The 26,606-nt window shown below is 43.5% G+C and overlaps 1 protein-coding gene across 3 annotated transcripts in view; it reads left to right on the forward strand.

Moving 5' to 3' along the window:
• The window catches only part of LOC126473407 (rho guanine nucleotide exchange factor 10), a 554,949-nt gene that overhangs the window by 457,386 nt on the left and 70,957 nt on the right, over nt 1-26,606 (forward strand). Inside the window, exon 1 of one of the 3 annotated variants that reach the window (XM_050100427.1) lies at nt 24,366-24,907. The exons of the other annotated variants lie outside the window; for them this stretch is intronic. Coding sequence (XP_049956384.1) covers nt 24,844-24,907 — 64 coding nt within the window. The 5' untranslated portion in view covers nt 24,366-24,843. Of the gene's footprint in view, nt 1-24,365; nt 24,908-26,606 lie in introns of those variants that run through there. 3 annotated transcript variants of the gene reach the window in all.

Here is a 26,606-nt window from a genome sequence, read left to right on the forward strand (position 1 = left end):
TGGGTGGCTTGCGGAGTATAAATGTAAATGTAAATGTAAATCGGTTGGCCATTGCTAAACGAACTTTCGACAGCGTATCGTGCCATTGTGTGGTTAATGCTGGTGACAAACACTCATATCCGGCCCGTGGGTTGATAGCATCGTGTGCTGGTTTCCCAGTTTAAGGCTGTGACCAGTGGAAATGCCGGGTTGCTGCCTGTCAGCTTTCTGATAGCAGGAGTTGTGGCTGCAGTGTGGTTCTGCGCCCGCGGAACTAGTCGCAAGGAGCGAAACAGAAATAAAAAAAGAAGTATTTTTATCAGCCACTGACCCACCAGTAAAATTCTCCTCCCCAAGTAAAGGAAAAGATCACGAAACATTTGTTCGTCACAGCGATATTATACTACCGTTATAGATTTTGGAAGTTGCTGTCCCAGTGCCTCTTATTCTGTAGTGGTCAATCCAACGATTGGTTTGCAACAGCTACAATGGCAGCTTGTCTCCATTCTGTGCGTCTTTCAGCTTTTCTCTTCATTTCTTCATAGGTGTTACATACCACATCTTTCACGATTTGATCCATGTACCTCAGCCGTGGTCTTCCTCTTGGTCTTTTTCCCTCGACATATCCCTCTATGATTGTGTTCAGGAGTCCTTTATGTCTTAATAGATGGCCTGTAAATTGCACTCTTCTTTTAACAATGAAACTCCAGAAGCTTCTCTTCTCATCTGCTCTTTCCAGAACCACTTCGTTTGTGACCTTGTCGATACATTTTATTTTGAGCATGCGTCCATAGCACCACATTTCAAAAGAATTTAGCTTCTGGTCTTCCTCTGTCCCGAGAGTCCATGTTTCACACCCATGCCACACTCCACACACATGATTTCAAAAATCTTTTCTTGTTTTCAAGGCTGATGCTCTTAGATGTTAAGATGTTTTTCTTCTTGTTAAAAGCAGCCTTTGCTCGAGCAATTCTACTTCTCACTTCTGCCTTCCTCCTTCCATCCCTGGCAATATTACTGCCCAGATAAGTAAATTTATCAACTTGTTCAAGCAGTTCATTGCCTACATGAACTTGGACTTCCACCTGGTCATTTTTGTCGCATGCCATTACTTTTGTTTTTGCTTTATTAATTCTCATATTACATTGTTCCCCCATAACTTTATCCATTCTATTCAGTAGGACTACAAGATCTTCTTCACTTTCAGTTAGGACAGCTATATCATCGGCATATCTTACCTATTCGTTGGCCATGAATTACTACACCTGTGTGTCTGTCCCAGTGCCTATTGTTATGCAATGCGACAGCCATGTTGAAAACCCCTCCCCTCCCCCCTCACTCACCCGTCGCCACCTTAGTTTTCTAAGAAAGTGTGACAAACAGGGTGGACGCTGTTGGTTCGCGATATTGTGGCCGTAAAAACAATTCTCCCGCCGGAAGATATAGCGGGAATAATGAGTTTTATCTTGACTAAAGAATGTACGACAAATCCCGTACACAGCTGTGTGAAAATGTAAAGAGGGATATGGGCTCTTAGTAAAGATGACGCCACCAGTCGCGCCACCAGTCGCGCCTGCTGTTAGAGAACTGCCCATTAGCAGACCAAGTGCAGGCATGCGTTGCGTTGAAGATCTGCTGATAGCGCCCGACTCTGCCGGTCTGCATCAGTTCAACTGTGGCCCTACTGTGTGCGGTGAGTGGGAAGGGGGATTGGGTGCGACCGCCCATTTCTGCGACGAAGACGCATAATTATGCCTTTTAAACAGCCCCTGTTAACTTAGCTTTATGGAATTTTCCAGCTCTGAAAGATTAATCTTTTACTGGTTTGCGCAAATGGCATGATCCAGATCTTCGCTGAATGTGTCGGTTTCCACTTGCATGCAGTTCGTTTGACGTTTTGTTCCAACTACTAACGCTGAAGTGACGTAAATCTGAAAGCAGCAACTGTTTCAGAAACGTCATGAAATTAACGCCTATTTTCTCGCAGCCGCTGATAATGAAAGCCAATAACAGTTTCATCCAGAACCGACAGCAGACCTGTTCAGTAATTCTAACAAATTGTGAGTTACGAATGAAAAAAACAGGCGGCACAAGTGTAATATTCTAGCGGTTTTTGGCCGTTACATCATCGTCGGGTGCAAAGAGAAATAAGTGTGGCTGTAAAATTTTTGTTGGTTCAAAGATTTAAAAGTAGTGCAACTACAGAGTATCTCAGATGGTTTCCAAAGATTATGCGTGTTATTGATTTAAGACTAAAATGAGTCGGATTATTGAACTAAAAACGCCTTGTAAAAATAATTAGATTAGATAAAATATGTGGCACATTTAATAATGACCTGCACGACCAACTACAATACACGACCAACTACAATATTTGTTCTGTAAGGAAAAATGAGTTGAACACTAGATAAATAGTAAAATTTTAATATTACAAACAGGGAAATGAAACAACTGTAATTATAAAGAGTAAAATTTTAACGGGACAAGTAAAACTACAGGAAAAAATGCGCCATGTGAGAAAGAGGAGTAATACACAAAGTGGTATAGATGGCTTATTAGCGGAATTTGCAGTTACAGTTGTCGAGTAAGGAAAATGTCTTGATTATTCAGTATTAAATTTGGACGAGTAGACTTATGCTTATTAATTCCCATTATTTCAATGTAGTTAATCTGCCTTCTTTGTGGATCTTACGTAAGACTTCATGTTACGTCTTGTAACTGTGATCTTCTTTAAGCAGTTGTATTGTAAAAGTACAGTCTATTTGTCAGAGTCTCCAGCTTATATAGTGTTCATAAACCGCGTGGATATTACCCTGCCGGACTGGCCTATATAGAATTTTCCACAGTTCCAAATTATTTTATGTATTCCACTCTGCCCCAACGCTGAAATGCTGTCTTTACCATTGGGCATAAAGTGTCTAATAATTTTGTCCGCATAAAATTATGTTTTAGAGTTCTTGGGTTTAAGCTTCCTGGCCACACTCAGAGACACTTTCCCTAAATGTGGAAGCGTGCACTATTTATTAAGATATTGGGGTGCTGAGTCGAGCACAGAGTAAAGAGGAGAGGAGACTCTTTTTGGTGCTATGCATTACGAAGACCACTGAGATATTCTGTAGCTGCACCACTTTAAAATCTTTATACCACAAAAGTTTCAAGCCACACATAGCTTTAATTATCTTTGTACCTGACGATGGCGTAACAACCGAAAACCGGTTTGTAAAATAATAAATATTGCAGAATATTAAACACAATTCTACCAAGAATTGACGGAACAGTCAAGTAATGCCGTCTTCAGTTTATAAACCTATTCCACCTCTTCGGCCCTTGAAGTTGGTATTGTGTTTGTACAGGGTGTTTCAAAAATGACCGGTATATTTGAAACGACAATAAAAACTAAACGAGCAGCGATAGAAATACACCGTTTGTTGCAATATGCTTGGGACAACAGTACATTTTCAGGCAGACAAACTTTCGAAATTACAGTAGTTACAATTTTCAACAACAGATGGCGCTGCGGTCTGGGAAACTCTATAGTACGGTATTTTCCACATATCCACCATGCGTAGCAATAATATGGCGTAGTCTCTGAATGAAATTACCCGAAATCTTTGACAACGTGTCTGGCGGAATGGCTTCACATGCAGATGAGATGTACTGCTTCAGCTGTTCAATTGTTTCTGGATTCTGGCGGTACACCTGGTCTTTCAAGTGTCCCCACAGAAAGAAGTCACAGGGGTTCATGTCTGGCGAACAGGGAGGCCAATCCACGCCGCCTCCTGTATGTTTCGGATAGCCCAAAGCAATCACACGTTCATCGAAATATTCATTCAGGAAATTAAAGACGTCGGCCGTGCGATGTGGCCGGGCACCATCTTGCATAAACCACGAGGTGTTCGCAGTGTCGTCTAAGGCAGTTTGTACCGCCACAAATTCACGAAGAATGTCCAGATAGCGTGATGCAGTAATCGTTTCGGATTTGAAAAATGGGCCAATGATTCCTTTGGAAGAAATGGCGGCCCAGACCAGTACTTTTTGAGGATGCAGGGACGATGGGACTGCAACATGGGGCTTTTCGGTTCCCCATATGCGCCAGTTCTGTTTATTGACGAAGCCGTCCAGGTAAAAATAAGCTTCGTCAGTAAACCAAATGCTGCCCACATGCATATCGCCGTCATCAATCCTGTGCACTATATCGTTAGCGAATGTCTCTCGTGCAGCAATGGTAGCGGCGCTGAGGGGTTGCCGCGTCTGAATTTTGTATGGATTGAGGTGTAAACTCTGGCGCATGAGACGATACATGGACGTTGGCGTCATTTGGACCGCAGCTGCAACACGGCGAACGGAAACCCGAGGCCGCTGTCGGATCACCTGCTGCACTAGCTGCGCGTTGCCCTCTGTGGTTGCCGTACGCGGTCGCCCTACCTTTCCAGCACGTTCATCCGTCACGTTCCCAGTCCGTTGAAATTTTTCAAACAGATCCTTTATTGTATCGCTTTTCGGTCCTTTGGTTACATTAAACCTCCGTTGAAAACTTCGTCTTGTTGCAACAACACTGTGTTCTAGGCGGTGGAATTCCAACACCAGAAAAATCCTCTGTTCTAAGGAATAAACCATGTTGTCTACAGCACACTTGCACGTTGTGAACAGCACACGCTTACAGCAGAAAGACGACGTACAGAATGGCGCACCCACAGACTGCGTTGTCTTCTATATCTTTCACATCACTTGCAGCGCCATCTGTTGTTGAAAATTGTAACTACTGTAATTTCGAAAGTTTGTCCGCCTGAAAATGTACTGTTGTCCCAAGCATATTGCAACAAACGGTGTATTTCTATCTCTGCTCGTTTAGTTTTTATTGCCGTTTCAAATATACTGGTCATTTTTGAAACACCCTGTAACATCACGTCTCGCCAAACACCATTTTTTTTCTTTCGTTTTTTCAGCATGTTGTGCCTACTGCGTTACGTCACATATTATTCCTGTGGAAAATGTGTGACTGGGCTACTGTGTTCATTCTATCAGCCCGAAAATTCTATAATGCGTGCTTCATCTTTTCTAGTTGATTTCTTCCCTTCAGGAGCGTCATTTTATTTTGCATTTTATAGCCTGACAACGTGTCATCTACAAAGTAAGAAGAAATGACGTTTTTTCTCTCAAAAACAACTTCTTTTGCAGAGATTATTTCCGGTATTTGTAGTAATGGATATATTGAAAATTCGATTTTTTACTCTTTTAATATTGTGATTTTTTGCTGTTTTGTTTGATGTAACTGGTTATAACTACAAATATTAGCACTACATTGTAATCACATGCACTTAATTTGTAACGACGAATTTACATGCAGTTGGACCATAAAAAACACACTATCTTGTTACACGCAAATCACAGACGACGGACTTCGGAGGTAAGCACTCTCGTTAAAAGTGGGTGCAAGTACTACTAACTACGTGTTTTAGACATGAAACAATAGCAGAATACAATTAGACGTAAACTTTTTCTTTTGCGAAACTAAGCCAAGCCGTATGAAGATGGAACATTGGTGCTGAAGCGGAGTGAGAAAGAAAAGAAAAGCATTGTACCTTTTGTATAAGACGTTGTTACAAAACCCATATTTATTATGCAGTCAAGAAATAATGTGATAAAGAGCTTCAAAATTCAACAAGACGAATGTCTTCAAGCAGAACGTGGGAGCTCTCTCTCTCTCTCTCTCTCTCTCTCTCTCTCTCCCCCCCTCTCCCCCCTCCCCTTTTTTTCTGCTTCCTTATCGCCATTTTATGGGGAACCCCCGTCGTGGGTTTGACAATGGGAGGGAACGAGATTTACTCGAGTTTTGTCGTTACCAGGTACTAACAGAATCTGATTCTGAGCTGCTTCTCTAATGACCTCATCGTCAGTGGCATGTTAACATTTTTCAATTTGCAACTTTGTTCTATGCTTCCTGGCCGTCCTCAGGCCTGTACGCACAGATGTCTTCGGTTGTAACTTGCTTAAATTGAGATGATTTTCCTTTCGCAAAGATTATGTGCACTTCCCAGGTGTCATCCATTGCAACTCTTGAGGTACCGCTGGTGCGTAACCCTACAACCTAACGCGCTGTTTGTGTACCGTTAATCCATACAGATCAGCGACATGGTGAGCAGTGACACATATTTCTTTGGCGATAAGTCTAAAGATCGACGCACGACGTGGCGTCATGGTCCCGATTTTAAAATGGTTCAAATGGCTCTGAGCACTATGGGACTTAACTTCTGAGGTCATCAGTCCCCTAGAACTTACAACTACTTAAACCTAAGTAACCTAAGGACATATCAGACAAGTCCATGCCCGAGGCAGGATTCGAACATGCGACCGTAGCGGTCGCGTGGTTCCAGACTGTAACAACTAGAACCGCTCGGCCACCCCGGCCGGCGGTCACGATTTTAACTACACGGTCCACTGTCTGTGATAGAAATCATCCTGCGATAGTCACTAACAGACACTTGAAGGGGGGGGGGGGGGGGAGCGTAAAACATGGCTGCCGTTGTCGTAATGCAGAAACGGAAGGATTTACCAGACCTCCAAAAGGGCATGATCATCCGCTTTCGGGCCAAAAGTAGAACCATTTCCGAAATGGCAAAGTACGTAAACAGCTCGCTTGTCACTGTGGTTAAAGTACACCGCACATGCCGAAACGGTGCTGTCCAGTAACGGCGCATGGGGAACTGTGGTGCACCACCGGCCATAAGTGACAGGGGTGAACTATGGATGCAGAGATGTGTACGGGCGAGTAGACGTGCAACTGTTGAGCAACTGACGGCGCAAGGGCTACCAATAGTCTCTCCCCAGCGACCGTTCAGCGAACTTCGCTGCGTATGGACCCGGACCCCAGCAGTAGGCGCCTGGTTCACGCACCCATGCTGACTGCTGTTCTGCGGCGTCGAAGGCTGCAATTTGCTCGCCAATACCGCAAATGTACGTCCGCTGGGTGGCGACTGGTGGCCTTTCCAGATGAATCACGTTTTATGCTCCAACGGGCAGATGGCCGTTGGCATGTACGGCGCAAAGTGCCCTGCACCGGAAGGATCCAGGTCGGAGGAGGGATCGTTATGGTCGGGGGGAATGTTTTCGTGGTATTCCCTGGGAGATCTCGTCATTCTAGAAAACCACGGTGAATCAACACAAGTATCCACCTATCCTTGGGTAGCGTATCCACCAATGCATGCAGTTTGTTTTTCGTCGGCATGATGGCACGTGCCAACAATAGGCCTACCATGCATCGTGCCACACAGCTCGCAGTGTACATGCATGGTTCGAAGAGCACCAGTATGAGTATACCGTATTTCCCCGGCCACCAAACTACTCCTGGATTTAAAGCTAATCGAGAGTATGTGGGATCGCCGCTATCGGGCTGTTAGCGCTATGGATCATCAACCGAGAAACTTAGCGCAGCTGGGCAAAGCACTGGAGTTATCATGGCTCTTCATGCATGTCGGCACCTCCCAGAACCTCATTGACACTCCTGCACATCTCGCAACGGTTCGCGCTGAAAAGTTGATTCTTCAGGCTTTTGACAGGTGGTCACATTAATTTGACTGGGCAGTGTGTGTCGAGACGTAAAGTTCGTCATAAATCTTAAACACGAATACATACTTCTAGTAACTGACAAGGCCCCCTGTCGATCATTCAGTGTCAATAAATACTTAAATCTGTCATTACGCAAAGTAATATACAGGGTTGTGCATTGATAGTGACCGGGCCAAATATCTCTCGAAATAAGCATCAAACGAAAAAACTAAAACGAAACGCGTGTAGCTTGAAGGGGGAAAGCAGATGGCGCTATGGTTGGCCCGCTAGATGGCGCTACCATAGCTCAAACGGATATCAACTGCGTTTTTTTAAAATAGGAACCCCCATTTTTATTACATATTCGTGTAGTACGTAAAGAAATATGAATGTTTTAGTTGGACCACTTTTTTCGCTTTTTGATAGATGGCGCTGTAATAGTCACAAACGTATAAGTACGTGGTATCACGTAACATTCTGCCAGTGCGGACGGTATTTGCTTCGTGATACATTACCCATGTTAAAATGGACCGTTTACCAGTTGCGGAAAAGGTCGATATCGTGTTGAAGTATCGCTATTGTCATCAAAATGCCCAACGGGCGTGTGCTATGTATGCTGCTCGGTATCCTGGACGACATCATCCAAGTCACCGGACCGTTCGCCGGATATAGACGTTATTTAAGGAAAGAAGAAGTGTTCAGCGACATGTGAAACGTCAACCACGACCTGGAACAAATGATGATGCCCAAGTAGGTTTTTTAGCTGCTGTCGCGGCTAATCCGCACGTCAGTAGCAGACAAATTGCGCGAGAATCGGGAATCTCAAAACGTCGGTGTTGAGAATGCTACATCAACATCGATTGCACCCGCACCATATTTCTGTGCACCAAGAATTGCATGGCGACGACTTTGAACGTCTTGTACAGTTCTGCCACTGGGCACGAGAGAAATTACGGGACGATGAAAGATTTTTTGCACGCGTTCTATTTAGCGACGAAACGTCATTCACCAACAGCGCTAATGTAAACTGACATAATATGCACTATTGGGCAACGGAAAATCCACGATGGCTGCGACAAGTGGAACATCAGCGACCTTGGCGGGTTAATGTATGGTGCGGCATTATGGGAGGAAGGATAATTGGCCCCTATTTTGTGGATGGCAATCTAAATGGTGCAATGTATGCTAATTTCCTACGTAATGTTCTACCGATGTTACTACAAGACCTTTCACTGCATGACAGAATGGCGATGTACTTCCTACATGATGGATGTCAGGCACATAGCTCGCTTGCGGTTGAAGCGGTATTGAATAGCATATTTCATGACAGGTGGATTGGTCGTCGAAGCACCATACCATGGCCCGCAAGTTCACCGGATCTGACGTCCCCGGATTTCTTTCTGTGGGGAAAGTTGAAGGATATTTGCTATCGTGATGCACCGACAACGCCTGACAGTATGCGTCAGCGCATTGTCAATGCATGTGCGAACATTACGGAAGGCGAACTACTCGCTGTTGAGAGGGATGTCGTTACACGTATTGCCAAATGCATTGAGGTTGACGGACATCATTTTGAGCATTAATCGCATTAATGTGGTATTTATAGGTAATCACACTGTAACAGCATGATAAATCCACAAAGGTACATGTATCACATTTCAACAACCGAAATAAAATGTTCAAACGTATGTACGTTCTGTATTTTAATTAAAAAAACCTACCTGTTACCAACTGTTCGTCTAAAATTGTGAGCCATATGTTTGTGACTATTACAGGGCCATCTATGTCAAAGCGAAAAAAGTGGCCCAACTAAAAAGTTCGTTTCTTTACGTACTTACACGAATATGTAATAAAAAATGGGGGTTCCTATTTAAAAAAAAAACTGCAGTTGATATCCGTTTGACTTATGGCAGCGCCATCCAGCGGACAAACCATAGCGCCATCTGGTTTCCCCTTTCAAGCTAGACAAGTTTCGTTCTTTGTAGTTTTTTCGTTTGACGCTTATTTCGTGAGGTATTTGGCCCTGTCACGATCAATGGACCACTCTGTATTCGCTTTCCCTAAAAGCAAGGTAGAAGTGACGGTATATGTCATTGCATTGTCGTCGAAATTATCTGTTACAGTTAATTGTAACAGAAGTTGTGTGAACGAAACTTCACACACTACAGGATCACAAATAAACAGTCCTACAATGTTCTGAAATGTAATAATAGACAGAATGTTACGTGGAATCGAAATTAGACTGAAGTAGTCCTTTGGCTACGTTAGTCCCAAAGTTTGTGGCACTTGTTAGTGAAACTGGAAGAAACTGGTCCAGTATTGGTGTGAAATGGTAGTCCATAACGTCGATAGGTACCCAGTTGATGAAACTCCACATCGGAGTCAGGTGTGCAGTTTCGTGCAGTTAGAAGGCATCACTTTAGTGCTGGCAGTGAGTGGGGACGGACCTTAGTCATGACCTGCGATCTTGGCGCCTCGCCAGCTCCAATGCTGACAGCCAATCGCCGCCACGTAATGTGCCAATCCTCAGAAGCAATGACATCAGTACAGTACAGCGCACTGGAGCTGCCAGCTGCAACTAAATGATTTAGAGTCTACTCCGTGACTACCACAGTCGTTTCCACGAACAACCGCAACAGCACACACAGGCAACACACGTTTGCAGACAGTGGTCACAGTTTCTCGGCAACAAAAAATGAGAATCTACGGTTAATACAGCATTTAAAATTACGGCTTTTGTGAAATTTAACGAATAAAGGAGACTGTGCAATATTTGCTAAGAAATGCTGTTAATTGTGATTTAAATAATAAAACACTGCACCAGTTACTTATTTTCATGCACAGCACGCACTCATTTCAGTAATTTATTCGAATTTCCAAGTGGTACGCTTGAAAATGAGAATACATTACCGAAATGCATCGTGTTGTGTATGAAAAAGCGTAAGAAGTGCAGTATTTTATTATTTAAATCTGTAAATTCGAAGCTACAGGCTGTCGAAAAACATCGTTTATGATCAATGAAATTAATGCAGTTACTCACTAGCACAACTTTGAAATGTCCAAGTCCAGAGGTCATTGTACACTGGTGAGAAAAACTGAAGCGCGAAAGTAGCTTTCGCGCTATGTGTCGCTGCCAAGTAACATTTTTAGATGAAACTTAGACCATACATAAAAAACTTTTGCAGAAGTTAAGGGGACATTGTATGTCCTGTGTCGCCAGTGTTAAATTATCGAATTTTGTGACCCATTATCTTAGAAACATTTTAAGACACCAACTTAGAATGTTCCATAATTATTGAATGCAACTTTCTATATACACTGAACTAGAATTATTACTAAAATTATATTGTGGGGCATGTTATCTTTTTTGTTTTCAAACACTAAATTTTTAGACAGAATTTTGTAAACAAATGAACGTAAAAGCAAAACAACACAGGATATTTTACTTTAGTTTCATATGTGTTGAATCTCACACTTGGTATGCTGTGAAAATTTCCTGTCTCTACGACAGGTACTTTTTTTAGAAAACGGGTCATTTATTGCAAAAAATGCAGTTCAGAGATAGTGAGGTTTAAAACTTTTTTTTATTACAAATTCTTATACAGACTTACAATGTTACTTATAATCCGTGTTGATTGCAAAAATGTTTATTAACATGACCGGTTTCGGTTCCTCTAGAACCATCTTCAGATCTGAAACGATAATGATAGTAAGTTACTATTTCACAAATGCAAAACTTTTGTTCACATTTGTGAAATAGTAAATTAGTATCATTATCGTTTCAGATCTGAAGACGGTTCTAGAGGAACCCTAACCGGTCATGTAAATAAACATTTCTGCAATCAAGACGTATTATAAGTAACATTGTATAACCAGTGATTGCGGTATCCCATCAGACATTATGTCTGTTTTTGCTTGTACAAACTTACGTTTCTGCGTCTTTTATGCACCAGTCTTGCCCTGACCCATAGTCTGTGTCATCTTCAGTGTCACAACAGCCCAGTGCTTGCCTCCTACTTTTCTTTCTTGCTTCTTTTGTCATTTGCTGAGTAGTTAACTCTGCTTCACGTACAACGAAGCTCATCCAGTTCCCGCAGTCCTTTAGCTGTGTTCTGTCCAAATCTTGTCCCTAACTTCTCCAGAACCTTAAGTCTTTCATAGTTCCCGCCATTAAAATAGCCACACGGCACCACACAACATTATTGAAGGACTCATCCACATTCTGGGTCTTCCCATGTAAACATTTCTTTAGTAACTCACGATTTGCCAAATCTCTGTAAATAGGTTTGATTGCCTCCATTACTGCCAGAGGAAGGGAATGTTTATGTGTAGATGCATGCAGGATGCCATAAAATTCAGCTTGCCTATATTTACACCAAATGTTTGCTGTAGGTGGACACAAAGTATGACATGGCTTATCATAGGTTGATATTCGATGAAAGAAAGCACTCCAGACGAAAATGCAGATCTCACGTATCTGTTTCTCGCAAATTTGCGTTTCTGGAAGTTACTTTTACGCCTATTGATTTTATTTACGTATAGAAAATCAGTAGAAGTTAGCTTACTACAAAAATAGCCGATAATCACACTACTTTCAACGAAAACTAGTATCAGAAACATAGGACTGATTTGTTTATTCGTAATGCCAACGTCTGAGACGTGGCAGTAGGCACAAAAGAAAGCAATTGAAGCCTTCTAGACTGTGTAGTTCTCAAGATATGACTGCTCAACTGTAGCAGTATATGCGTAACCGCGATATTTGACAGTCTGACGTCAACATTCATAATATTATGAATGTTCAAATAGAAATGCGTCGTAAATAGGTACGTACGAGGGGAAACGAGTAACGGGAGGCAAAAATCTCAGGTTCTAAAAGTGCGCCCTACGTCGCATCCTACCTCGTAGCAGGCTATTAATGAATCTGCCGATAGCCGAAAGCCTTTAGAGACTGTTGACCTGTCGGTAGCTGGTTAGCCTACGTTCAGATATAGCTCGTCACGCGTGAGGTGCGTCCTGTGATGCGCACGTGGGGTCAGCGTGCAGCTGATGGTCGCTCACGTAGACGACCTCGCAGCCTCATGGCCGTAACGAATGGCATTGTGTTAGCACGGCAGTGGCATGCACTATCAACTTACAGCCCGTTCGCAACTTGTGCTAGATTCACTCTCTTGCCAACATGCCATTTCGCTTAATATTTTCAGTCGTGTACTTTTGGGATACTTGGGTATCCACGGTTGTATATACGTTCAGTAGCTCCTTCTCGGGGTGAAGGGGAGGGAGAAGAAACTCAAGAGGGAATAAATTAAACTCAAGTGTAGGCATGTACTAAAGACACTGGGAGTATGAATTTAAAAAAGCCTGTAGTCACAAATTCTCGTTTTATTAAATACATGATGAATTTAGGACCCTATGGGTCCATCAATGCATTTATGACCCTATGGGTCCATCATCAGGTGTAACTTCTCTTAATACATGATTCATTTTTGCTTTGTGAAATGTTTACAAACATGTATATGCAGATGTGCCTCTTGAGTGAAGTTATATGGATGAACAGGATGGAGAAAAGAATGTATGATGGCGTTAAAAAGTTCTTGGACTATGTGGAATGTGCAATTCGCCTCATTCGAGAGCAAAAACAAATCATTTATTAAGACACGTTACACCTGACGATGGACCCACAGGGTCCTAAATGCATCGTGTATGCACGACTGAAGGCGTGTTTTAAATTCATTCTCCCAGCGTATTGAATATAGCCACGTTTGAAGCTACAAAATATGGATAAAATTAAAATGTGCTAAAGAGCCAACAACAGGGAATAGAACGTCGTCGGAGATAATAGGGTTTACTTATATTACAGCCCAACTAGACTTCGTATATTTCGACCTAAACAAATATCGCAGTGGAGCAATGTTATGAATAAATTTACAGACTTCTAGATAGGGAGAAATATGACCATCGCAATAAAACGAGAGAAATCAGAGCTTGCACGGAAAGAATTGTTTTTCCCCGCGCGCTGTTGGACATTGGAACAGTAGAGAAACTTTCTGAACGGGGTTCGATGATTCTGTTGCCAGGCACGAAAGTGTGAATTGCAGAGTAGATGTAGATTAAGGAAAATGACCACATACAATTTTGTTAAAAAGAAAGAGGAAAAAAAACGGTCAACAACGAAGGTTGTTCTGCACATCGCAGTGGTCCACTAGGTATGGTCCAATTTGGGTAGTGTGTTCTCAGCTTCCTTCGAGCTTTGAACTGACAAAGCGCGATATAAAGTTTGACAGGATCTGAGCCACGTTGCAACTTGACATTTTTCACATTAACAAGTCATTACCAGAGCTGAAAGGAGGGATTAGGGACAAAAAAAAAAAAGTATTTGATCCGACAAGGGATGAAACGCCGGACGATTGGATTAACAGCCTCGCACTTAGTGACTATTTTTTGTACTAAATTTTTATTATAAAATTACTTTTGAGACAATTACAATTGAACAACGAGAATATTAAACACACTAATGGACTCGAGACGTTGTGCGAAGACATATTGCATTGGCTCTGCACTGATCAGGACACCAAACACGTGGTTGTCACGATGGCAGTTCTTACGTAACGGATGTACTATGTCATTATGCACAGTCAAAAATGGGCGCTGCGTGACTGCTCTGTTTAAGCAGCTGACGCTTACGTCGCAGCTGCCCAGTGAAAACACCAGAAGTGGACTGACCTTTTCGCGTACCGTGTTGTAATATCTAAATATACATGGATTACGCTGGTCTGCTACACGCGCGTCACAAATCTATAGCTGGACAGTTGATTACGCAGCGTGGAATTTGGAACAGATCGCGTAAAATTCCTCTGAACTCCACCATTGGTGGATGAGTAAACACTAAGGTGTGCATATATCGGTCTTTGGTACTCGTGTCTGCTTGTCAATTCTGTATAACGATCGCGCCCACGATTTGCGACTACACCAAGTTCTTAAGAAATACGAACAATGTCGACTATGACATTTTTGTAACTGATGTCGAAGGATTGTGAATTGAACAGCAACTATCGTATTATACTATCGTTCTTAGCTGCTCAGCGCGTTGGCGCAGACGCTAAGTATGTCGCTTAGCTCCTGGCTGTGAACATTTGAACGCCCCCTCTAAATTCTTCCTTCCTCACTTTCCCTCCAGTAATTGCAGTTAAGTTCATACGGCCACTGACAATAAACGTCAGCGGTTGCTCTCTTCCATTGTCTCAAGCTGAGTCTGGCTGGAGTTTATTTTCCTGATCGCAGCTCACTGTTATATAAGTGTGGCTATAGAAGGCTGATAACGAAGAGAGGGAAGGAACTTTTATCAGCCACAGTTTTTCACCTTTTTTTAAAAAAATCTATCACATCGAGCTTCGAAGCCTCTCGCCCATCTTCCAGCTAAGCCCTTTTCGTGACCAGCACACTTGTTCCCTTCTCATTGACGTATATGTTTCTTTGTGTGTTTGGGACACACAACACTCAACAGAGAACAAAAAATGGAGCGTAGGTGTTGCGCAGTGTTTGTTACTTCAAATAATTGAAAAACTCCGACTGGTCCCTTTATTTTCTACTAGCCTAGTATCTGGCTTCCGCCAGGTACGTACAGGGTTATTACAAATGATTGGAGCGATTTCACAGCTCTACAATAACTTTATTATTTGAGATATTTTCACAATGCTTTGCACACACATACAAAAACTCAAAGTTTTTTTAGGCATTCACAAATGTTCGATATGTGCCCCTTTAGTGATTCGGCAGACATCAAGCCGATAATCAAGTTCCTCCCACACTCGGCGCAGCATGTCCCCATCAATGAGTTGGAAAGCATCGTTGATGCGAGCTCGCAGTTCTGGCACGTTTCTTGGTAAGGAGGTTTAAACATTGAATCTTTCACATAACCCCACAGAAAGAAATCGCATGGGGTTAAGTCGGGAGAGCGTGGAGGCCGTGACATGAATTGCTGATCATGATCTCCACCACGACCGATCCATTGGTTCTCCAATCTCCTGTTTAAGAAATGCCGAACATCATGATGGAAGTGCGGTGGAGCACCATCCTGTTGAAAGATGAAGTCGGCGCTGTCGGTCTCCAGTTGTGGCATGAGCCAATTTTCCAGCATGTCCAGATACACGTGTCCTGTAACGTTTTTTTCGCACAAGAAAAAGGGGCCGTAAACTTTAAACCGTGAGATTGCACAAAACACGTTAACTTTTGGTTAATTGCGAATTTGCTGCACGAATGCGTGAGGATTCTTTACCGCCCAGATTCGCACATTGTGTCTGTTCACTTCACCATTAAGAAAAAATGTTGCTTCATCACTGAAAACAAGTTTCGCACTGAACGCATCCTCTTCCATGAGCTGTTGCAACCGCGCCGAAAATTCAAAGCGATTGACTTTGTCATCGGGTGTCAGGGCTTGTAGCAATTGTAAACGGTAAGGCTTATGCTTTAGCCTTTTCCGAAAGATTTTCCAAACCGTCGGCTGTGGTACGTTTAGCTCCCTGCTTACTTTATTCGTCGACTTCCGCGGGCTACGCGTGAAACTTGCCCGCACGCGTTCAACTGTTTCTTCGCTTACTGCAGGCCGACCCGTTGATTTCCCCTTGCAGAGGCATCCAGAAGCTTTAAACTGCGCATACCATCGCCGAATGGAGTTAGCAGTTGGTGGATCTTTGTTGAACTTCGTCCTGAAGTGTCGTTGCACTGTTATGACTGACTGATGTGAGTGCATTTCAAGCACGACATACGCTTTCTCGGCTCCTGTCGCCATTTTGTCTCACTGCGCTCTCGAGCGCTCTGGCGGCAGAAACCTGAAGTGCGGCTTCAGCCGAACAAAACTTTTGAGTTTTTCTACGTATCTGTAGTGTGTCGTGACCATATGTCAATGAATGGAGCTACAGTGAATTTATGAATTCGCTTCAATCATTTGTAATAGCCCTGTATATGTAACTGTAAAAGTAAGATGATTGGTAACATAATATATTCCAATCTTCTATTAGTCCATCTCCTCTTTCCCTCTCTCTCCGTCTATCTCCTATTTCACCCCCTCTTTGCCCATTTCCTTCACCCGCTCTCTGCCCATCTTCTCCACCCGCGCTCTCTGCTTATCTCATCCTCATCCTCTTCCCTTTCTCTGTACATCTCTTCTTCCCACTCTCTCCATTTATCTCCTCTTCCTCCCCCTTTCTTTGTCCACGTTCTCGCTCTCACCCCAATGGGAGGGCGGTGGTCCTTACCCTGACAGTATTTCTTTCCAGATTGTAACTAATGTGTGTGTTAGATTTGGTTGGAATTGTTCCAGGGGTTTAGGATGAGCTTTTTACCTGTGGCTTTGATTGCGTACGCACGTGTCAAATATTTCATACGAATTTAACATACTTCACATGAACATGCACACACTTCTCACCTGTATCACTAGCGAATTTCGCCCTGTAGTTTCATTTTCACTTAGTTCAGTGTTTTTGACGTCGTATCTTCTGCATTGTGTTCCGTACAATGGTATAATTTTGATGGTACATTTAGTGGTATATGTGAATTCTGTCTGTAAAATGTCATAAAATGCGTCGAACGATGCAGAAGGGGCTGCTCTTGGAACGAGAGGAAATTCGGCCAATAGACTGACCTGGCTGCTCCCCCGACATAACCCTTCATTCCGCACTTTCTTAGAACACCAAATAACTTTTTTGTATTTCAAGTTGTTCAAGGATACCAGGGTAAATTTTAAAAAAATCACATTTCCTATTCTGGAAAAAAAGGTTTTTTTTACACTTTGTATTTATGAACTCGTATGTGACAGTTTGCACTTAGGCAAAAACGTGTCAAATTTTACATAATTAATAAACATTTTTGGAGTACAAAACCGTAGTTTTAAACACACAATGCCAGCCGGGGTGGCCGAGCGGTTCTAGGCGCTACAGTCTGGAGCCGCGCGACCGCTACGGTCGCAGGTTCGAATCATGTCTCGGGCATGGATGTGTGTGATGTCGTTAGGTTTAAGTAGTTCTAAGTTCTAGGGGACTGATGACCTCAGAAGTTAAGTCCCATAGTGCTCAGAGCCATTTTTAAACACCAAATGAAAAAGAGCTATCAAAAGTGAATGGATGACATGATACTATGGAATTCAAGAAAACAGTTTTTGTCTTTATTTAAACATAAGTTTACTTCGCTCTTCTCCCACATGACAAAGGTATAGTCTTCGTAATTAGGGCGTCTGCACGTTGTTCTCGCCTCACTCCACATTGGTCAGTGTGTGAAGGGATCTAATCTCATATGTTTCGGAAGTAACGATGGTCCTTATAGTTAAATGTGTTAATCTCTATTGACTCAGTTGGATCTATTGGATCAATCAAAACGCACACTTCACTCCTTGTCCATCGCCTAAACATGCTTTTCCGTTTGCAGTATTCATAGATAGAAACTTCAGTATCGCAAAGCAAAACGGAAAGTTACATGACCAGTCAGTAAGGAAGTCAGCTTTTAAAACTCCCATTACAAACAGTGCTACACAAATTCACTATAGTCTTCCACACAAGATAATTATTTTGTTAGTCTCATAAGATTCTAAGGTCATTCTTACTTGATCATTACTTCTGTTCAGTAGCAGAATTTTTAGAACTTATGAAATACAAGACTTGGAAACAAGAAAGGGCAAAATATCGCACTGCAAGCAGTGCAAGCTCTCCAGCTGCCTAGAAAGAAATCTTACAATTCGTTGGTCCATTTTCCCTGGCATTTTCACAAAAAAACGAAAAGACTTACTCTTGAGAGAGCGCGCTCGTATGTGTACGTGGCATCTAATGTTGCAAAACGTACTCCTACCAAGTTATAAGAATCTCCCAGAATCTTTTAGAAACGCGAAGGTGATTTAAGAAAAAAATTGATAGAGCAGGATTCGAAACAGCTGCTTCAGACTCAGCTCCATGCCAGTACCCAGTACACTATGGTGAACTCACATTGGTTGACAACCATGACTTTAGCCTTACGTTGGGCCGTCGTTGCGTCAGTAGTTGACATTTAACAACGTTGTGCAAAAATTTCCGCTACCAGTCACAATAAAAGGTTATTTGTTTGTCACACGACTGATTTCGGGCCTGCGCCCATCCTTAGGTGTTTATACATTCATGTACACGTTTGTATTGCTGGAGATCAGTAAATGTACAAATTTTTCGACAACCTATAAAGGAACAGTCACGGAGTTCAACAGCATCCACTATGGATAAAATTCATTTAACTATGTGTTTTTTTTGCCGGCCGCGGTGGTCTCGCGGTTCTAGGCGCGCAGTCCGGAACCGTGCGACTGCTACGGTCGCAGGTTCGAATCCTGCCTCGGGCATGGATGTGTGTGATGTCCTTAGGTTAGTTAGGTTTAAGTAGTTCTAAGTTCTAGGGGACTGATGACCACAGCAGTTGACTCCCATAGTGCTCAGAGCCATTTTTTGCCTATGTGTTTTTGGGTAACACTTCCGTGTACTCTTGCCTTGAAAAGGCATATTTTTATACCTTGCAAGTTGGTAATGCGAAAACTACGAAATACGAAAAGTCTTTAACTACTAGTATGACGTTTTTCGTCATTTTTTTACCGCAACTCGTATCAATATCGACGCATTCGGGACAGATCTTTTAATGTGCTGGTGCTTTGAAAAACCGTATTTTCATAAGGCGTAAGTTACGATACAAAACCCATCTCAAGTACGGTATGTGTTTAAACTATAAAAACGACAAAATCCCAGTAGCGCGTCTACCAAATTTTGCTTGCGACATTTAACGCGTTTCTCTCCAGGAAGCAAACATCTGTTGTCTTGTTCAGTATATGAAACCGAAACAGCCAACCAGTTGCAACAAAAGGCAGCTTTATTCAACCTTTGACTATGATTTCGACGGATGTAAAGCGCCGTCTTCTTCAGAAATACGTGTAACTAAAATTTCACATTGCAAATATACGAAATAATGAAGCGATCTGACATTTGTCCATATAGATATGCAGTCAGCGGACATTGTCCGCCCCGATATCTGAACGGTCAGCGTGACGGACTGCCGTCCTAAGGGGTCCGGGTTCGCTTCCCGGCTGGGTCGGGGATTTTCTCCGCTCAGGGACTGGGTGTTGTGTTATCATCATCATTTCATCCCCATCCGGCGCGCAGGTCGCCCAATGTGGCATCGAATGTAATAAGACCTGGAGCAAGGCGGCCGGATCTGGCCCCTAACGGGCCTCCCAGCCAATGACGCCAAACGCTCATTTCATTTCCATTGTACAGGGTGATTCAAAAAGAATACCACAACTTTAAAAATGTGTATTTAATGACAAAAACATAATATAACCTTCTGTTATACATCATTACAAAGAGTATTTAAAAAGGTTTTTTTTCACTCAAAAACAAGTTCAGAGATGTTCAATATGACCCCCTCCAGACACACGAGCAATATCAACCCGATACTCCAACTCGTTCCACACTCTCTGTAGCATATCAGGCGTAACAGTTTGGATAGCTGCTGTTATTTCTCGTTTCAAATCATCAATGGTGGCTGGGAGAGGTGGCCGAAACACCATATCCTTAACATACCCCCATAAGAAAAAATCGCAGGGGGTAAGATCAGGGCTTCTTGGAGGCCAGTGATGAAGTGCTCTGTCACGGGCTGCCTGGCGGCCGATCCATCGCCTCGGGTAGTTGACGTTCAGGTTTCATAACCAACCTTTTTCGTAGGACTCTCCATACAGTTGATTGTGGAATTTGCAGCTCTCTGCTAGCTCTGCAAGTCGATTTTCCTGGGCTGCGAACAAATGCTTGCTGGATGCGTGCTACATTTTCATCACTCGTTCTCGGCCGTCCAGAACTTTTCCCTTTGCACAAACACCCATTCTCTGTAAACTGTTTATACCAACGTTTAATACACCACCTATCAGGAGGTTTAACACCATACTTCGTTCGAAATGCACGCTGAACAACTGTCGTTGATTCACTTCTGCCGTACTCAATAACACAAAAAGCTTTCTGTTGAGCGGTCGCCATCTTAGCATCAACTGACGCTGACGCCTAGTCAACAGCGCCTCAAGCGAACGAATGTACAACTAAATGAAACTTTATAGCTCCCTTAATTCGCCGACAGATAGTGCTTAGCTCTGCCTTTTGTCGTTGCAGAGTTTTAAATCCCTAAAGTTGTGGTATTCTTTTTGAATCACCCTGTATACATTGTCGGCCTGGAGCTCATAACATGACCGGGCATGTTATTTGTTTCGTTTTCTTTCTGAATTTTAACTATTCTTACTTGACTAGCCATGATAAGAGGCCAGCATATTTAATTATATCTACAGTGATAATCGCATATTTTCATTGGACCAATGTCAGATCGCTTCATTATTCAGTGTTTTTCCAATGTGAAATTTTAATTACATGTTTGTATGAAGACGGGTTTATATCAGTCGAAACCATCGTCAAAGGTTGAATAAAACCACCTTTCGTTGCAACTGGCTATCTGCTTTAGATTCATTTATTGATCTCTAACCGTTGCTGAAGCGTGTTCAATATATTGCCTTAATCAATCTTTCACGCTGCGGTCTTTTGCGGAGCTTGAAATTCCACGTCGTGACGTCACAATACGTGACTAACTTTTCGTCCCGTGATGAGTGTACGACTCTATATATGTTTTTATGTGAAACAAACCATTGAAAAATCTCACGAATACAGTTGAATCTCCAAAGCTAACTCGTAAATACATAAGCAGACACTACCATTAACTTGATTTATTGAATTTCGCGAAAACACAGACGCGGGGTTGGCTTTGATCGTACAGGGAGAGAAATACTGAACTGTATGAAATAAAATCGACCTAACTTCTGAATGGTTTGCATTAGGACGTTCAAACTGCACTGTTGGCCGCGGGGCATGATGGAAATTGTATGGTTTGGTTTAGCGACGAAGCCCACTTTGATTTGAATAGGTTCGTCAATAAGCAAAATTACCGCATTTGGGGGGGGGGACTGAGAATCCACATTTTCCGATCTAGAAGTCTCTTCACCCTCAACGGGTGACTGTGGTGTGGAAGGTCCTGTCACGGAATAATCGCTGCGATATTCCTTGATGGCATGGTGACTACCGAACGGTACGTGAAGGTTTCGGAAGGTGATTTCATCTGGAAGATGATTATCCAAAGTGATCCTGATTTCTACAAGATGCGGTTCATGCAAGACGGAGCTCGACCCCCCTGGAAGCAGGAGTGTGTTTGATGTCCTGGAGGAGCACTCTGGAGACTGCATTCTGGCTGTGGGATGCCCAGAGGCCGCTAGCATGGGTCTCTATTGCCCTCAAAATTCTCCGGCTCTGAACACATGCGACTCCTTTTTGTAGGGCTGTATTGAAGACAAGGTGTACAGCAATAGCCCCAAAACCAAGCTGAGCTCAATACAGCCATTCACGACAGCATCGATGTTCCGACACTACAGCGAGTTACGCAGAATTTCGCTCTTAGTCTGCGCCACGTCATCGCCAGTGATGGCTGACATATCGAAAATGTCATGACGTAAATCTAAATATTTGTAGCGACGTTTACATGTTGAATAAAGTGCGTGGACGCCGTAGTTTGTAACGAATTTACGTTTAGTTCAATACTTCTCATCCTGTAAGAACAGCAGCAGAAGATAGAATGAAATTTTCACTCTACAGCGGAGTGTGCGCTGATATGAAACTTCCTGGCAGATTAAAAACTGTGTGCCGGACCGAGACTCGAACTCGGGACCTTTGCCTTTCGCGGGCAAGTGCTCTACCATCTGAGCTACCCAAGCACGACTCACGACCCGTCCTCACAGCTTTGCCAGGGAGTTTCATATCAGCGCACACTCCGCTGCAAAGTGAAAATCTCATTCTGGAAACATCCCCAGCCTGTGGCTAAGCCATGTCTCCGCAATACCCTTTCTTTCAGGAGTGCTAGTTCTGCGCAAGGTTCGCAGGAGAGCTACTGTAAAGTTTGGAAGGTAGGAGACGAGGTACTGGCGGAAGTAAAGCTGTGAAGAAGGGGCGTGAGTCGTGCTTGGGTAGCTCAGATGGTAGAGCACTTGCCCGCGAAAGGCAAAGGTCCCGAGTTCGAGTCTCGGTCCGGCACACAGTTTTAAATCTGCCAGGAAGTTTCAGCAGTAGAATCATTTGTGTGAGGCGCCCTTGGCAGCCCCAACTCACTGTTGTTGTTGTTGTGGTGGTCTTCAGTCCTGAAACTGGTTTGATGCAGCTCTCGATGCTAATCCATCCAGTGCAAGCTCCTTCATCTCCCAGTACCTACTGCAACCTACATCCTTCTGAATCTGCTTAGTGTATTCATCTCTTGGTCTCCCCCTACGATTTTTACCCTCCACACTGCCCTCCAATGCTAAATTTGTGATCCCTTGATGCCTCAGGACATGTCCTACCAACCGATCCCTTCTTCTACTCAAGTTGTGCCACAAACTTTTCTTCTCCCCAATCCTATTCAATAGATCCTCATTGGTTACGTGATCTACCCACCTAATCTTCAACATTCTTCTGTAGCACGACATTTCAAAAGCTTCTACTGTCCTCTTGTCCAAACTATTTATTGTCCATGTTTCACTTCCATACATGACAACACTCCATACAAATACTTTCAGAAACGACCTCCTGCCACTTAAATCTATACTTGATGTTAACAAATTTCTCTTCTTCAGAAACGCTTTCCTTGCCATTGCCAGTCTACATTTTATGTCCTCTCTACTTCGACCATCATCAGTTATTTTGCTCCACAAATAGGAAACTACTTTAAGTGTTTCATTTCCTAGTCTAATTCCCTCAGCATCACCCGACTTAATTCGACTACATTCCATTATCCTCGTTTTGATTTTGTTGATGTTCATCTTATATCCTCCTTTCAAGACACTGTCCATTCCGTTCAGCTGCTCTTCCAAGTATTTTGCTGTCTCTGACAGAATTACAATGTCATCTGCGAACATCAAATTTTTATTTCTTCTCCCTGGATTTTAATACCTACCCCAAATTTTTCTTTTGTTTCCGCTACTGCTTGCTCAGTATACAGATTGAATAACATCGAGGAGAGGCTACAACCCTGTCTCACTCCCTTCCCAACCACTGCTTCCCTTTCATGCCCCTTGACTGTTATAACTGCCATCTGGTTTCTGTACAAATTGTTAATAGCCTTTCGCTCCCTGCATTTTACCCCTGCCACCTTCAGAATTTGAAAGAGAGTATTCCAGTCAACATTGTCAAAAGCTGTCTCTGAGTCTACAAATGCTAGAAACGCAGGTTTGCCTTCTAAGATAAGTCGTAGGGTCAGTATTGCCTCACGTGTTCCAACATTTCTACGGAATCCAAACTGATCTTCCCCGATGTCGACTTCTACCAGTTTTTCCATTCGTCTGTAAAGAATTCGCATTAGTATTTTGCAGCCGTGACTTATTAAACTGATAGTTCGGTAATTTTCACATCTGTCAACACGTGCTTTCTTTGGGATTGGACTTATTACTGCCATACTGCACACATGAACCATTGTTGGTAGTTATCTCGTTAGAGACGGTCTCAGCGAAATGCTGATGACGTGGGGAGGTGCGCGCAGCAGGTTGTTTGGCGGAGCCGATTGCGTAGGCGCCGCGACTGTACCGCGTTGTGAGTCTCCGCTTAGCACATCCGCCCGTGGCTGCTACACACGGCACGGTCCCCAACAGCACACCAGTACGTCGCCACGCCTGCGAGCCGCCACAGCAGACTCTTCTTCGCGTCTCGTGCTGCCGCCGCGAACCATTCGCCGCCGTTTCGTGTGATTCACCTGTCTCTCAGCTGCTGTCGTTTCGAAACGGTCTGCTGTCCTGGAATTGCGTCGCGTGCGAATAGTACGTACGTGAGCGTGCCCGACTGCTCCCCAGCAGTACGTCTCACAGAGTGAACGTCGGTGCTCCGCGAACAGTGATTGCTCTTTTTGCGTGCTGTTGGAAAAGCGGCAGCGAGTGAAATATTCGATTTTGTGCCAAATCTGACTTTCTGACTAGGTTTTCCCGCAACAGAGCTCCGTAGTAAGCTTCAGATATGTGAGAATCGAGGATGAATCGCTTCGAGAGAAATGATTACATCTTTCCGAGTGCAGTGAAAAGTGTGACCTGACAATAGCCTTGTGAAAAAGAATTGTAACGTCGCAGTTGATATGATTTTTTACTGCGGATCATTAATACTTCACAACGCAATGGCAGTTTGTGTGTAGGAGTTACAGAAGTGATGTCATTACCTGGAGGAGTGCATTTGATGGGGTCTTGATTTAAATTTCCCATCTTTTTGCCCACTAAATCTCGGCTGAGAAATGCCGGGATGGTTCTTCGCTCAAGGCCGCGGCCTGCTACGCCATAGATCATTGTCAAGTCTTGGTAAGTACTTCTATTTTAATGCGCTCCCTCTCCTCTCTCTCTCTCTCTCTCTCTCTCTTGGACGCGAAGTAACAAGCACTTTGGTCCGCTTACCATCCTGACGTTTTTGTGAATTACTGTTACAGTTTCAAATTTCAATTAGACAATGTTGACTCGTACATGGCAAATATATAAAAGTTTAGGGCTCACAGTTGACGTGAGTTAAATCGCTCTAAGCACTATGGGACTTACCATCTGGGGTCATCAGTCCCCTAGAACGTAGAACTACTTAAACCTAACTAAACTAAGGACATCACACACATCCATGCCCGAGGCAGGATTCGAACCTGCGACCGTAGCGGTCACGCGGTTCCACACTGAAGCGCATAGAACCACTCGGCCAAACGGCCGGCTGCCGTGATTTAAATGACTCCACGTGTCCTTCAACTGTTTAGTTTATATATGGACTATAGCGCCCGTCAGCGCGTCTGATTGCTATGCAGAAGACTCCGGGTTCAGTTCCCGGTGCTGCCATGGACCCATCCTTGGTGGGAGGACTGGAACAGGGTCCAAACACTCGGCCTATTGATGCCATTTCAACAGCTACTTGAATGAACTGATGTCATTTGGACAGCTACTTCAATGAAAAGTAGCGACTCTGGCGTCTGAAAAGCGTACAGGCCAGCCGTAGTGGCCGAGCGGTTCTAGGCGCTTGAGTCTGGAACCGCGTTACCGCTACGGTCGCAGGTTCGAATCCTGCGTCGGGCATGGATGTGTGTGATGTACTTAGGTTTAAGTAGTTCTAAGTTCTAGGGGAATGATAAACACAGTGCTCAGAGCCATTTGAACTATTTGATAGCGGACAACAGGTGGAAGATCGGTATACTAACCCCACGCTGCCCAATACCGCATCGGAATGTCGCTGTGTGGCAAAGGATGACTGCATGATGGTGACGTTTACTTTGAGTCTGTACACCATGTGATCAAAAGTGTCCGGACAAATATTATCGGAAATGAGTATGTCCAACTTAGCCTTGAAGACAGCTTGAAATCTACTAGGGACACTTTTAACAAGGTGGAGGAGTGGCAGCCGATTCTTGTTCAAGAGCCAAAACCAGAGAACATCTGATACCGGGATATGGAGCGAAGTCGACGTCCTAACTCATCCCAAAGGTGTTCCACTGGCTTCAGGTTGGAACTCTGGGCAGACAAGTCCATTTCAGAAATATTATTGCCTGGCAGATGATGCTTTATCACAGAGTGCATTTCATGCGATTACCGTCATCGTGTACTAACTGTTCCTCTACAGTAGGCGGTTTACAATGCTGTAAGATGTGATCGTATTGTTCCACAATCAGCGTTTTCTTAAACGCACTGAGGGGACCACCCTGTAATCATGAAAAGCATCCCCATATCGTAACACAACCTCATCTATACTTCACAGTTGGCACTACCCATGATGGTAGGTAACGTTCTCCAGGCATTCACCAAACTGAAACCCATCCATTGGATTCCTAGAGACTACAGGGTGAGTCATAAGGGACTTAAAAACTTTGAGACAACTTACAGAATCGTAGATTTGCCATTTGTAGCAAACAACCTCATGTTTCACATAAGTGTCAAGTCTCACTTTGGTTTTATGTGTCTACCATTTGTGATGCGGCAAACATGCGACCGGTAATCAGTTTTTTCCCACACTCGTTGCATGAAAGTAGGCCTA

This window comes from Schistocerca serialis, chromosome 4 (genome assembly GCF_023864345.2).
Source record: "Schistocerca serialis cubense isolate TAMUIC-IGC-003099 chromosome 4, iqSchSeri2.2, whole genome shotgun sequence".
NCBI classification, from domain to species: domain Eukaryota; kingdom Metazoa; phylum Arthropoda; class Insecta; order Orthoptera; family Acrididae; genus Schistocerca; species Schistocerca serialis.